General features: G+C 41.6%; 1 protein-coding gene across 1 annotated transcript; it reads left to right on the top strand.

Moving 5' to 3' along the window:
• Positions 1–115: 115 nt before the first annotated feature.
• On the top strand, positions 116–12,959 carry LOC141910084 (serrate RNA effector molecule homolog). The gene is made up of 19 exons (XM_074800800.1): positions 116–214; positions 557–706; positions 850–996; positions 1,387–1,524; positions 2,656–2,832; positions 4,341–4,510; positions 4,814–4,934; positions 5,139–5,232; positions 6,139–6,514; positions 6,612–6,733; positions 6,817–6,957; positions 7,617–7,805; positions 8,449–8,539; positions 9,247–9,477; positions 10,031–10,139; positions 11,061–11,214; positions 11,304–11,493; positions 12,262–12,373; positions 12,465–12,959. Exons 2-19 carry the CDS (start codon positions 582–584, stop codon positions 12,535–12,537), a joined length of 2,760 nt encoding a protein of 919 aa, XP_074656901.1. The 5' UTR covers positions 116–214; positions 557–581; the 3' UTR covers positions 12,538–12,959.
• Positions 12,960–13,381: the final 422 nt, after the last annotated feature.

The raw sequence follows: 13,381 nt of genomic DNA, 5'->3' as shown, positions 1-13,381 counted from the left end.
CGGCGTTGGTGATGTGATAGAAGAAACCTATTCACTAGACTGGTTACCGTGTTCAATATTTGGGACAGGCAGCCAGTCTACCGGTCAGCGACGCGCGAATTGAATCCCACCCGACGCGGGTTTTGACGGATTGCGTTGAGCGTCGCTTAATACCGATCTGAAATTGATTAAAATCTGAACAAATAAAGGTTTTTAATCGTGAAATCTGACTCAAGTAAGTTAAATGTTCAGCGTTTTAAAGTGAATGCAAACTGTGGCCGTCCGAAAACGATCTTTACTTCATTCAAAACGGTTTAGAATCGAGTTTAAAAACGAATGAAAAGAGAATAGAGAATAGTAATAGTCTGTGTTAACAGCGCTTACATTCACTGTATATTGTATTGTTGCATTGTGTCCTTGACATTTCGTTCTGTTTATCAATATCGGTTCAGTTCATTATTAAAATTGACGCAGAAGTGAAATATATTCGGGAAGAATACCGGTTTGGTGCCCAGTTTGAAGAATTCACTCGTCGGGGACATGATTTGTTAATCTAATAAAATCGTTTTGATTGTAGTTGAATTGATATCGAGCAGACGACGATGGATAGCGACGAGGAATACGAGCAGCGACGTCGAAGTCGCGATAAATTCCGCCGGGAACGAAACGACTACGAGAGACGCGAGGAACGCGGTCGTCGTGATCAATGGGATGACGGGGGTGGCAGGTATGTCTCATTATTACATGAGCAGGGGTGGTAGGTCCATTGCGGTAATCACGGAGCCGATCTCGATAATCAATACTTTCTTGATTTTTGTCTGTAATGATTATATATGTTGCCGTTGACGATGGTATTTTTGATTGTTGTAGACGTGGCGGAGATAGTTGGGGTCGACGTGGAATCGATCATGATCGCAGAGACTCTTATAACAGAGAATACGACCGTCGCCGTGGAGACCGTTATAACAGTCCACCCCCTCGTAGTCCCCCTCATAAACGTATGAGATCAAGAGAATGGTAAGGGTTCCCCTCACAGTCCCTCCAACTCCTCCCCTCACAGTCCCTCCAACTCCTCCCCTCACAGTCCCTCCAACTCCTACCCTCACAGTCCCTCTAACACCTCCCCTCACAACTCTCCAACTCCTCCCCTCAGTCCCTCCAACTCCTCCCCTCACAGCTCTCCCTCTCCTCCCCTCACAGTCCCTCCAACTCCTCCCCTCACAGCTCTCCCTCTCCTCCCCTCACAGTCCCTCCAACTCCTCCCATCACAGCCCTCCAACTCCTCCCATCACAGCCCTCCCCTAACGGCCTCCCACTCCCTGTATAGCCACTCCCTGCACAGCCCCTCTTCCCTCCCCTCACTGTCGACCCTGGTCTCTTACATGAAGATGATTGTTATAATTTCAGGGATGAACCTGGTGGTTATGGTCACTACGACGGTCCGCCGTTCGGAGGTCAGGGCGGAGGTGGATGGGACCACGATATCCGCGAACCGAGGGACAGACATCGAGAACGTGAACCAATTCCGTCGATGCCCGAAAAACGGTAATTTGAAATTTGATACTAACTGTTAAAAAAAAAATATCGTCTGGTGACAACTGAAAAATAAAGGAGATTTTAAGTATTCGCAAATATTTACATCAATGATTAGAATCTTGTACACATCTACGCTACTGGAAGGGACTGACATTAATCTCAGTATTTCAATGAGCAAAAAACAGTCAGGGAATTGAAAACGTTCTTGTTTGACTCTGATGATGAAGTGTTAGAATACATAGTTAAATCATCGACAGCAGAAGGCCTATATTTAGAAGATTACTTGTTAACAATATTATCATTACAGGGTCCCTACAACTCCTTGAATCCTTGAAAACTCCTTGATTTTTGAATATATTTTTCAAGGTCCTTGAAAATCCTTCAATTTTGAGAAATATCCATAAACTCCTTGAAACTCCTTAAATTCTGGGAAAGTCCTATTAAAAATTTTCAAAAGGTCCTTTTCAGAAGACAGTGTATTCTATTATACCTCATTGTGTGACTTGTGAGTGAAAGTTGTTTCACTTTGAGATTTAAAACATTTAAACATGTAAAACCAAAACGGCACACACAACAACTGATCAAAATTCGAGAAAAACATGGATTTTGTTTCTGATTTTTCGACTTTTTTTCCTTATATATGACCGCGAAAAACCTCCTTGAATTTTGAAAATTACTCCTTGAAAAGTCCTTGAATTCTGGATACCAGGAATTGTAGGAACCTTGCATTATGGTGTTGCTATTAGTGTACTTTTTGTACCAGAGCAAACTTTAAACATTATAATTCTTTGTCAAATAAAGTCATGTATATATTTAGAAGAAAAAAGTTTAGGCTAGGGGGTTTGAATGAATATTCACCCTAAATATGTAAATATGCTAGAAGTTGTGAAATTGCTTTTCTTTGTATCTCATTTTCAATAATTTTCTCACAGGACCTGACATTAGCGTGGGTACCTTACAAATGTTCCTCTTTCTAGAAAAAAAAAGTTCCTCTTTCAAGAAAATAGAACTAGCAAAAACATGGCTGGCTACGGTCCTGTGTAGGTTTTGTTAAAATGCTTGTGCTCATCATAAGCAATTTATTCTACACACCGTGATAAAAAAAGATTTGATGATTCGCTTGAATTACTTTTTGTGCAGGCCGCCAAATCCGGATTATCCGTCGCAACCGTTACAGATGACATTTAAACAGTTCCTCGCCTCGCAGGACGACTCCATCTCGGACGAGGAAGCCGTCAAAAAATTCGCCGAGTACAAACTGGAATTTCATCGCGATCAAATTAACGAATTCTTCTTGGCTCATAAAGATGAGGAATGGTGAGATATCTATCTCTGATTATATTTTATCTCAACAAGGGGGCGGGGGTGAGGGTGAGGGTGCAAGCCTCAACTAATGCTGATCTAGGGCCGGTTCCATCGTCATAGCTTAATCCTCAATCTAAGACCAACTTAGTTCTATAGCCAATCTAACTACAACTTAATACCAGTCTTAAGATTTAAGACCACTTTTGGACTTCAAGTCACGACTGTACAACCTGGCCCCTAGAGAGTATCCTCTCAATTTACGAGATCATCTATTGTCAGTATCCTGGCCTCCACAGTTTGATCGTTTATCCCAGGTTGACGAAATTGATAATCAAGAAAAGAATTAAATCGAATATAGCTGCAAAGCAGCGATAAAGGGTTTTCTGCACAACCTTGTTCGTATTCTTAAACCCTAAATAGCTTCTGATATTGACTTGCAAATTTCTTACTGTACCCTATACGTGGGATAGTTTCATTTAGATTTTTAGCATCTTAGCAACAAATAAATCTAGTTGTACCTTCATGATACTGCCATAATAAAGCCGGGGTTGAATGCAAGAGAGTTGCTCCCAATTCCAAGTGGTTCAGCCTAGACAAAAAAATGATTTTTAAAAAAATGTAGCCATTTCGACCTCGGTAAAACGCAATATTTCCCAAAAAATATATTTCACTAAAATACGGTATATTTCTCGGGTCCGGTGGCTGGTAAAATCTGTTTCACTAAAACACGGATACGATGAAACTACTATATACAGCACTGTAGTAACTAGGTTTGACTGTGGGGAAATGTCTAGAATCCCTATTCATATTAATTTCATATTAATCGATATTTTTGTTTTTGTTTCAAGGTCTGCACACTTTTGATACGAAAACGCACAAAATACGCCGGACTCAATCCATTCGATATTTAAAGATAGGCGTGTATTTGTAATGAAAGTGTGCACGCTCACTCTCTCTCTCTATCTTTTCTGCTTGCTTGATGTCGTTTTTTAAAAAAATCACTTTTGTCCACAGCTGCGTTAAACAAAAATACGTACAAACCAATATATATATATATATATGTATATATACGTATAGCGAGTTGCCGTCGACGAGTTGGAACGGAGAGAAGATAGATCGTGGATCGTCCGCGCTAGCGACCGTCCGTCCGTCCGTTATTAGTTTAGGGCACTGCGCACAATGCAGTGCATTAGAAATCAGTAAAAGTTATAGCTTAGATTAGGGTCGAAAAAATATATGTTCCAAAACGAACATTCGTGTAAACGCGCGTAACCGTGGCAACCGTAATAATGCCGTCGATATATAATAAGTGGATTTGATTGGTCGATAAACGGTAAGATACGTAACAGTGCTAAAAGAGTTTGTAAATGTATGAAAGGTTTGGCGGGGAGGGAGGAAGGGAGGAGGGGGTGCCAGGTAGATTCCGTTGTAGATTGAGGGATCATTTTTTCCGAACCTTTGTTTTCATCGATGTCTGTTTTCTTTCTCTCTCTCTCTATTTCGGTGGCTCCCTCTATTAGGTTTAAAGCGAAGTATCACCCGGAGGAATGCGAGAAACGTCACGAGGACCAGCGCGCCGTCCTGAAACGTCGCGTCGAAGTGTTCCAACACCTCGTCGATAAAGGGTTCATCGACGGACATTCTTTAGATCACGATTGCGTCGATAAAATCGTTAGATTCTTAGACGCCGGTAAGTTTCGATTGTCTCAGATAGGGGGCGCTTGCTGGGTGACTGGATTATAAACGACAATATCGCGATTCACAGAAATCCATCTTTTTGGAACTGATAATAAATGATGTCATAGGAGGATTTATGGTGGTATACATCTTTTCTAGAAGTGTGTTCATGTATTAGGCAATTTTGTGATGTCATAGGGGGTACTTATAGTAGCAACCATCTTACATGGACATGTCTAAAGCGATAATTCGATGTCATAGGAGGATTGAATATAGGCGGCCATCTTTGATGATGATGATAATTGTATATTTGTAGTTGTGATACTGTTAGAAGGTGGTGATGATTACGATTTGACAGTGTTGGATATGACCGAGGAACAGTTAGAGTCTCAACGTCACAGCGCTGAATGTGCTAAAGATATCAAAAAATACAGCGGGTCAGTATTATGAGGGTCAGGGAATTAATGATAGTGTTAGTGTTGATAATGATAGTGTTGATAATGTTGGATTTTCTTATCTGGATTGAACCCAGTTTTTGATAAATATTTGCCCGCAACTGTGGAAGTGGATCATGTGGAAGTGGATCCGGCAATGTGCGTATTGCTTGCAGCGCCACCTGCAGTGTATATTGTGTATTTCAGGGCATTTGTTCAGTCTGAGCCTAAACCGGAAGAAGAGACCGAAGAGTCTGAACAGAAAGAGGCAGCAGATGAGACTGGCGACTCTAAACCTGAGGTTCGTATCTTCTATGTTTAGTTAGAAAATTGAAAATTAAAGTTCAGCAGACAGAGTTATGACCTGGGTCCTGAACTGTGAAACTGGGTCCTGAACTGTGGAACAGGGTCCTGAACTGTGGAACTGAGTCCTGAACTGTGGAACAGGGTCCTGAACTGTGGAACTGAGTCCAGAACTGTGGAACTGTGTCCAGAACTGTGGAACTGGGTCCAGAACTGTGAAACTGGATCCAGTAACTGTGGAACTGGATCTAGAACTGTGGAACTGGATGCAGAACTGTAGAACTGGGTCCAGGACTGTGGAACTTGGTCCAGGACTGTGGATCTGACTCCTGAACTGTGGAACTGGGTCCAGAACTGTGAAACTGGGTCCAGAACTGTAGAACTGGATCTAGAACTGTGGAACTGGATGCAGAACTGTAGAACTGGGTCCAGGACTGTGGAACTTGGTCCAGGACTGTGGATCTGACTCCTGAACTGTGGAACTGGGTCCAGAACTGTGGAACTGGGTCCAGGACTATGGAACTGGGTCCAGAACTGTGAAACTGGATCCAGTAACTGTGGAACTGGATCTAGAACTGTGGAACTGGATGCAGAAATGTGGAACTGGGTCCTGAACTGTGGAACTGGATGCAGAAATGTGGAACTGGGTCCTGAACTGTGGAACTGGATGCAGAAATGTGGAACTGGGTCCTGAACTGTGGAACTGGGTCCTGACCTGTGAAACTGGGTCCTGAACTGTGGAACTGGGTTCAGAACTGTGGAACTGGGTCCTGACCTGTGGAACTGGATCTAGAACTGTGGAACTGGGTTCTGAACTGTGGAACTGGTTCTTAAAATGATATTTTGAAACATTTTTAGTAAGTGTAAAATGAATTGTAAGATGATGTATGTATTTGTATGTTAGGATAAAGCGATGTCCCCGGTTCAAGAAGAGATCATAAAAAAAGCTCGAGAATTTCTTCAGAATAAAGACCCGACGACGTCCGAGCACGGGTCGCCGACGACGACTACCGATATCGATGAAACGGACGGCAAAAAAACGGGCAAAAAACGTAAACGAGATAAATCCGAGTATAACTACGACACGGGTTCCGGATCGGAATCCGGATCCGAGTCCAACTCCGACCCGAACGAACCGGCGCCACCTGGTGTAGAATCGCAAACTAACGGAGCAGATACACCGACCGAGAATCCACCTGCGGTAACCACGGCGACAACAGCTATTAAAGAGTCGTGTGACACCGAGGACGGTGAAGTGGTTGCGAAAAAAGAAAACGAAGGTCAGAATTCAATCGGAAAATTTTAAAAATTTAAATTCAACAAGAAAAACAGTTGAAAAATTCAAAAACTCGGTGAATTATTTCTCTCCATTTTCAGCGGATTCCGATGAAAAAGATGTCGACACCGAAAAACAGAAATTTCCGAAAGAACTTCATCGAACGTCGTCGATCTTCCTGAGAAACCTCGCTCCTAGTATCACGAAATCAGAGGTCGAAGCTGTAAGTAACGCCACCTAGCGGACGCTCACCAGCGCCCCCTAGTGATTGAATCGTCTATGACCTACTGGTTGTTTGTGTTTCAGGTTTGTAAACGTTATCCGGGATTTATTCGCGTGGCGTTACAAGACCCGCAGCCGGAACGCCGGTTCTTCCGTCGTGGCTGGGTCACATTCGATCGGTCGGTTAATATTAAAGATATCTGCTGGAATCTCAATAATATTCGCGTAAGTAACCCTCCCCCCCCCTTACCCATTAGACCAGCTTCACCTACTACCCCCCTTGTCGTAGAGTATGATCATAAGTAACCCTCCCCCCCTTACCCATTAGACCAGCTTCACCTACTACCCCCCTTGTTGTAAAGTATGATCATAAGTAACCCTCCCCCCCTTCTTACGCATTAGACCAGCTTCACCTACTTCCCCTCTTGTCGTAAAGTGTGTTCTACCTAGCTAGCCTTCGTTGATCTGCGTCTCAAAGAGTTCATCCTGACAGCGCCTCGTTTCCTCACATTGCCCCTCACAGTGCCTCGCTAATCAGAAACCCACTTCGTAGGGTGTGCTATTCCTCGACCTAAGTCTACTATTTGAGAGTAGCTAAGTGGTTAAGAATTTAGAACCACGCTATATAAGGAATTGTATATCATTATTGGTTATTAATTTCTACTTGTTTTTGAATCCTCAATTACTGATCCCAAAAATACCAAAAGATACTCCTCTCTAAATCGGAATAATTTCTAGTTCATTTTCAATCAAAACTTCAATTTTTGACGTTTTGGTGAAAATTATAACAATGGAGAGATACGAGGTAGTTTAGTCTTAGTACGAAACCTCACCCAGACGCCATCTATTGTTTGCATTACGAAACGTGTTGATTTGAATTGTAGTTACGCGAATGCGAGTTGGGAGCGATCGTAAACCGCGAGTTAAAACAACGAGTTCGTTTCGTCAGCGGTCTCGCCGTTCACAAACACATCGTTAAACAAGACGTGAAAAACGCTGCGAAAATCATTCAGGCTTTCGACAATAAGTGGAAACTGTGGGAGGAAGAGGAGAAAACAGATACCGGTAAACAGGTAGGAGTTGTCCCCTTCTGAGTACCCGGAGCAGTCCATCCTCTGTCGAATGACAGGCACAGGCCCCTCACCTCCTGAGTATCGGCGGCAGTCTCCTTCTGAGTACCCGGAGCAGTCCTCTCTGACTGTCCAGGAGCAGGCCCCTCACCTCCTGAGTATCGGCACCAGTCTCCTTCCAAGTACCCGGAGCAGTCCTCTCTGACTGTCCAGGAGCAGGCCCCTCACCTCCTGAGTATCGGCACCAGTCTCCTTCCAAGTACCCGGAGCAGTCCTCTCTGACTGTCCAGGAGCAGGCCCCTCACCTCCTGAGTACCTGGAGCAGTCCTCTGCCCTTGAGTGTCAGGAGCAGTGCCCTCGTCTCCTGTCAGTACCTGGAGCGGTCTCCTGAGTACCCTGAGCAGTCCTCTGTTCTTGAATGTCAGGAGCAGTCCTCTTCCCTCCTTCAAATGTCAGGAGCAGTCCCCTCACCACCTGTGTACCTGGAGCAGTACTCTCCACTATCAGTGTCAGGAGCAGTCCCCTCACCTCCAAAATGCATGAAAATGATGTAAAACATATTAAACGTATAAAAAGAGAGATAACTTTTAAGAATGAACTAAAGTAAAGAGATTTTGTTAGAATGATGATTGTGTTTTATAAGCAGACGTTTGGTTTGGTTTCGAAGAATCCCGTCTTGAAAAACATCACTGATTATTTAGTTGAAGAGGGAAGTTATGAAGAGGAGGAATTATTGGGTAAGTAACACCCCTTCCTCCCTAGTAGACTCTGCCACATACCTCCCCCTCCTCCCTAGTAGACTCTGCCACTTACCTCCCTATGCCCCCTAGGGAAGACCCAGCCACATGATGCTACCTTAATGCTCCAAACTCCTTTGATTTGAACAAAAATTCCCACAACTTCAATTTTGAGAAACAGGCAATTAGAAATGTTTGTAGTTGTACAGTAGGATTTTATACCCAATTAGTTGGTTACGTAATTAGAAACAGAGTTTACTAGTGTATAAGGATGAAATTTTGCTCACAAAAGCCACCAGATTAAATGTTTCACTGAGATAAACGGAACTGATTTAGCAGGAGTCTACAGTAATTGGGATATGAACGTGATGCAGAAGCTTCCTAGAAATTATAAATTTTCTCCTTTAAAACCCCTTCAAAACTCATTGCCTTGCGGTTCATCCCGGAATGGCTGATCTGTACGAAACCTGTGACAAGTGGTACAGTAAACTATGCCTTAATAGGTGTCGAATTTGAAATTTTCTCCTTTAAAACTCCTTCAAAGCTCCTTATATGCAATATGAATATGATGCAGATGCTTCCTTGAAATTTGAAATTTTCTCCTTGAAAACTCCTTATTCAGGAATGATCGTCGAATCTGACTCGGCCACTTTCTAATGCCATTTGATTTTCTAATGTTTAATGATTTTGTTATCGTTTATTAAAAGGGCAACCGGTCGACGACAAACCGAAAGAAGAAAATCCAGAAATAGCGATCGATCACGAGCCGCAGTTGAATCAGGTTTTAGATCGATTGATTCTGTATTTACGAGTAGTTTACTCGTTGGATTATTACAGCGCATCCGAGTACCCGAACGAGGATGAGATGCCTCATCGATGCGGTATCATACACGCCCGCGGGCCGCTACCAACCTCGGGCAATTTCACTCAAACCGACGGTACGTTACAGTTGCCGGTTCTATAAACCGGGGGGACCGGTTCCATGCTCATGGGTTAGACTTAAGACCGACTTTGTTCTAGAGCCCGATTAACAGACCTAAGATATCAGTCTTAAGATTTAAGACCACTTTTGGACTTAAGTCTTGATTACGGATCCTAGGGCCCAGTTGCACAGTCTTGACTTAAGTCCAAAAGTGGTCTTAAATCTTAACACTGGTCTTAAATTGTTAGATTCGCTATAGAACTAAGTTGGTCTTAGACAAGTCTTAAATCTAAGCCATGACTATGCAACTGGCCCCAGGAGCTGGTTGCTCTAAAGTAAGTTAACCGATGGACACGATAACAATCCAAATGCATTTGACACAGTATATGAAATGGTATTTATCTGCTGGTTTAACTCTAACCAACCAACTTTCGAGTAACTGGCTCCAGTTTTAACTTTATTCTTGCTGGTGTTCGTTTTAATTCTGGTTTCATAGACTTGTTTTAACTTGAAACTTTTTCCCGCGTGATTTTGTCAGTATTTTGAAATTGTATTTTGTATTTTTGTAGTAAATGAATATCTGAACACGTTCAGCAACAAGATCGATACGTTTGTGAATTACAAAGATAAACTAGATACGGCAGAGGCTCTGAAACTAGGGCTGAAAGATATCGAGGCATATCCTTTTACTTATCATCTTAAATACCTCTCATTCCACCTATGACATTATCAAATTGTTGATTAACTGATTTTAAATTCTAGAAAGATGGCTGTCTTCATGAAATCCCCCTATGATGTCATCAAATTACCTATTAGTGATTTGATTAATGTGCACTTCCAGGAAAGATGTCTACCTCCATAAATCCCCCTATGACATCATCAAATTGTTGATTTTGAATTCTAGAAAGATGGCTGTCTTCATGAAATCCCCCTATGACATCATCAAATTGTTGATTTTGAATTCTAGAAAGATGGCGGTCGTCATGAAATCCCCCTATGATGTCATCAAATTACCTATTAGTGATTTGATTAATGTGCACTTCCAGGAAAGATGTCTACCTCCATAAATACCCCAATGCATCATCAAATTGTTGATTTTGAATTCTTGAAAGATGGCTGTCTTCATGAAATCCCCCTATGACATCATCAAATTGTTGATTTTGAATTCTAGAAAGATGGCGGTCGTCATGAAATCCCCCTATGATGTCATCAAATTACCTATTAGTGATTTGATTAATGTGCACTTCCAGGAAAGATGTCTACCTCCATAAATACCCCAATGCATCATCAAATTGTTGATTTTGAATTCTAGGAAGATGGCTGTCTTCATGAAATCCCCCTATGACATCATCAAATTGTTGATTTTGAATTCTAGAAAGATGGCTGTCTTCATGAAATCCCCATATGACATCATCAATTTACCTATCAGTGAAATTATAATGTAAACACTTCCAGAAAATATGTCTGCCTCCATTAATTCCCCTATGACATCATCAAATTACTCATTTCAGGTTTCAGGTTATAAGTAGTTTTTCAGTGGTTTCATGTGAAAAAAAAAGCATGTACGCGTGTGTTATTTCGTTTAACTGTATTTCTCACTGAAGTCGAAAAGTTCGTAACAGCGAACACACAGGAAATGGCTAAAGACAAATGGCTGTGTCCTTTGAGCGGCAAAAAATTCAAAGGTCCCGACTTTGTGCGGAAACACATCTTCAACAAACACGGCGAGAAAATAGAGGAGGTTAAACAAGTGGTGAGTACGGTCGACCGGCATAGCATGCTTTCAGAATACCTATTATATACGGTGATCCGGCATGGCATGGTATCGGTTAATTTTTACAGGTGACATTTTTCAACAACTATCTATTCGATCCGAAGCGCCCTCTATTGCCCGAACATCCCGGCAACACGGTAAAGAAAGAACCGCGAGAACAACCGGCGCAACAATCGAGTCCTCCGTCCGCCGGAGGCGGGTATAATCAACGCTCGATGCAAGGAGCCGGAGGAGGACTGCGTACGTTCAGAAAACAAGGTATCTCTTTATTAATACTGCTACACTTAAACCCAGTCAGAAGCACGTTATAAGCCGGAAATACTGCATAAGTCGTGCTGTCAAACTTTAAGTCGTCACATTACTGAAGTCGTGTCTATTTTTGAGTCCCAATTTGTATTTCTTATTCAATTCACTAAGTGTAAGTCGTCATTTGGATAAAGTCGTCACATAAGTGAAGTCATGTCTATTTTTGAGTCTCAATTTGTATTTCTAATTCAATTTAATAAGTTTAAGTCATAATTCGGATAAAGTCGTCACATAACTGATATCATTTCTCCTAGTCATCTAGTCATCATTTCTAGTCCTAATTTCTATTCCCAATTCTATTCGCTAACTGTAAGTCACGTGGATAAGTCATCAACTAAAGTTAAAAGGTTTAACTTACATATGACTAATAGGATAGGATAGGATTGTAAATTTCTATAGCACCTTGTAAATAGCAGGGCTATTATCAAAGGCGCTCTCCAGACGAAGATGGTGACTTGAACAGAAATGTCTTGAGCTGTGCTTTGAATGCTGGCAGAGAGTCAATATCACGGAGAGGTTCCACACTGTAGATGCAAATGTCTCAAATGCGCGTCCGCCGAATGACTTAAGACGACATGATCTAATCAAATATTTAGGACCATTTACTAGACTTGTAGTGTTGAATTTGTTTCCTTTGTTGGATTTTCACAAAAACTGCGCGGTTCCAAAAGTTGTGAAATGAATCTATAATAATTGATTTTAAAATGTTTGTGATTTCAGCTACGAGTCGAGGAGGTCAATCATTTGGAGGTGGATTCGACCGGGAACCGTTCGGTGGTCGAGATAAAATGCACAGACGAGGACAAACATATCCTCACATGAGAGGTTCGAGGTCAGTAACGGCGCCATCTATTGAGAGAAATCCGAACATCGGTCGGTCGAAAAATCGAATTAATTTTTTTTTTTTCCGTTTTCTTTTGCAGACGTCAACAAGATCCGCGTCAGATAATCGAATATCGCGACCTTGACGCTCCGGACGATATGGACATATTCTAAAAACTATCATCCAATCGTGTATCAGTGTTGTATAATACGCCATCTATACTCGTTCGAGTGAACTATGTGTAAATATCGTCGACTCATTTCGTCGTGTAAATCATCATCAACGTTTCGCAGTTCCGGTCGAATCCTGACCCCTGGTGCCGGTTTTATAAACTGGAATTCTTGAACCCGGCGACGAGAATTCAATTGACGATTAATCAGGGGTAATTAAGTTACAACCTCTTTGTTGAAGTTGAAATCAGTCGATATAAAACCGGGCTCCGAGCCCAAAAACCTCAGAATATGTCTGTAGCTGTTAACTGTAAAACTGGATCCAGGACTTGAAATATTTTAATCAGATTTAAAACTCAGTTTGTGAAATACTTGTCATTTTAAAATGTGGTAAAATAAAGTCATAAAGTGGTACTGTGTTTTAATCATTGTCTATGTGTTATTTTGTGTTTCTTGACTGGAATTTTCTCATACCGGGTTAAATTCAGTATATTTCAATCCTTGATATGGTAACTCTACTGGTTTGAAAATCTATCCTCTATTCAACATCGGGACCACTCTGAATCGGTTGTCAGTAACCGATTTTGTTAAGATATCAACATCATTTGTGGCTTAAAATAAGATGATTAGATCTGCGAATATTCATTATATAATAAGCGCTGAATGCGCTAAAGATATCAAAAATACAGCGGGTCAGTATTATGAGGGTCGGGGAATTAATGATCATGATCATCAATCAATTAAACAAAACTCTGATCATAAGATGCTTAAGCTGCTCTACAGAGTTCACTAGATGATTAGATCTGCGAATGTTAATTACGCTTTTAGACTTTTGAATCTCTTTTCT

This window comes from Tubulanus polymorphus, chromosome 8, assembly GCF_964204645.1.
Source record: "Tubulanus polymorphus chromosome 8, tnTubPoly1.2, whole genome shotgun sequence".
In the NCBI taxonomy this organism is placed as follows: domain Eukaryota; kingdom Metazoa; phylum Nemertea; class Palaeonemertea; order Tubulaniformes; family Tubulanidae; genus Tubulanus; species Tubulanus polymorphus.
The sequence above is the reverse complement of the archived record's forward strand: the minus strand, read 5'-3'. Positions and strand labels throughout refer to the sequence as shown.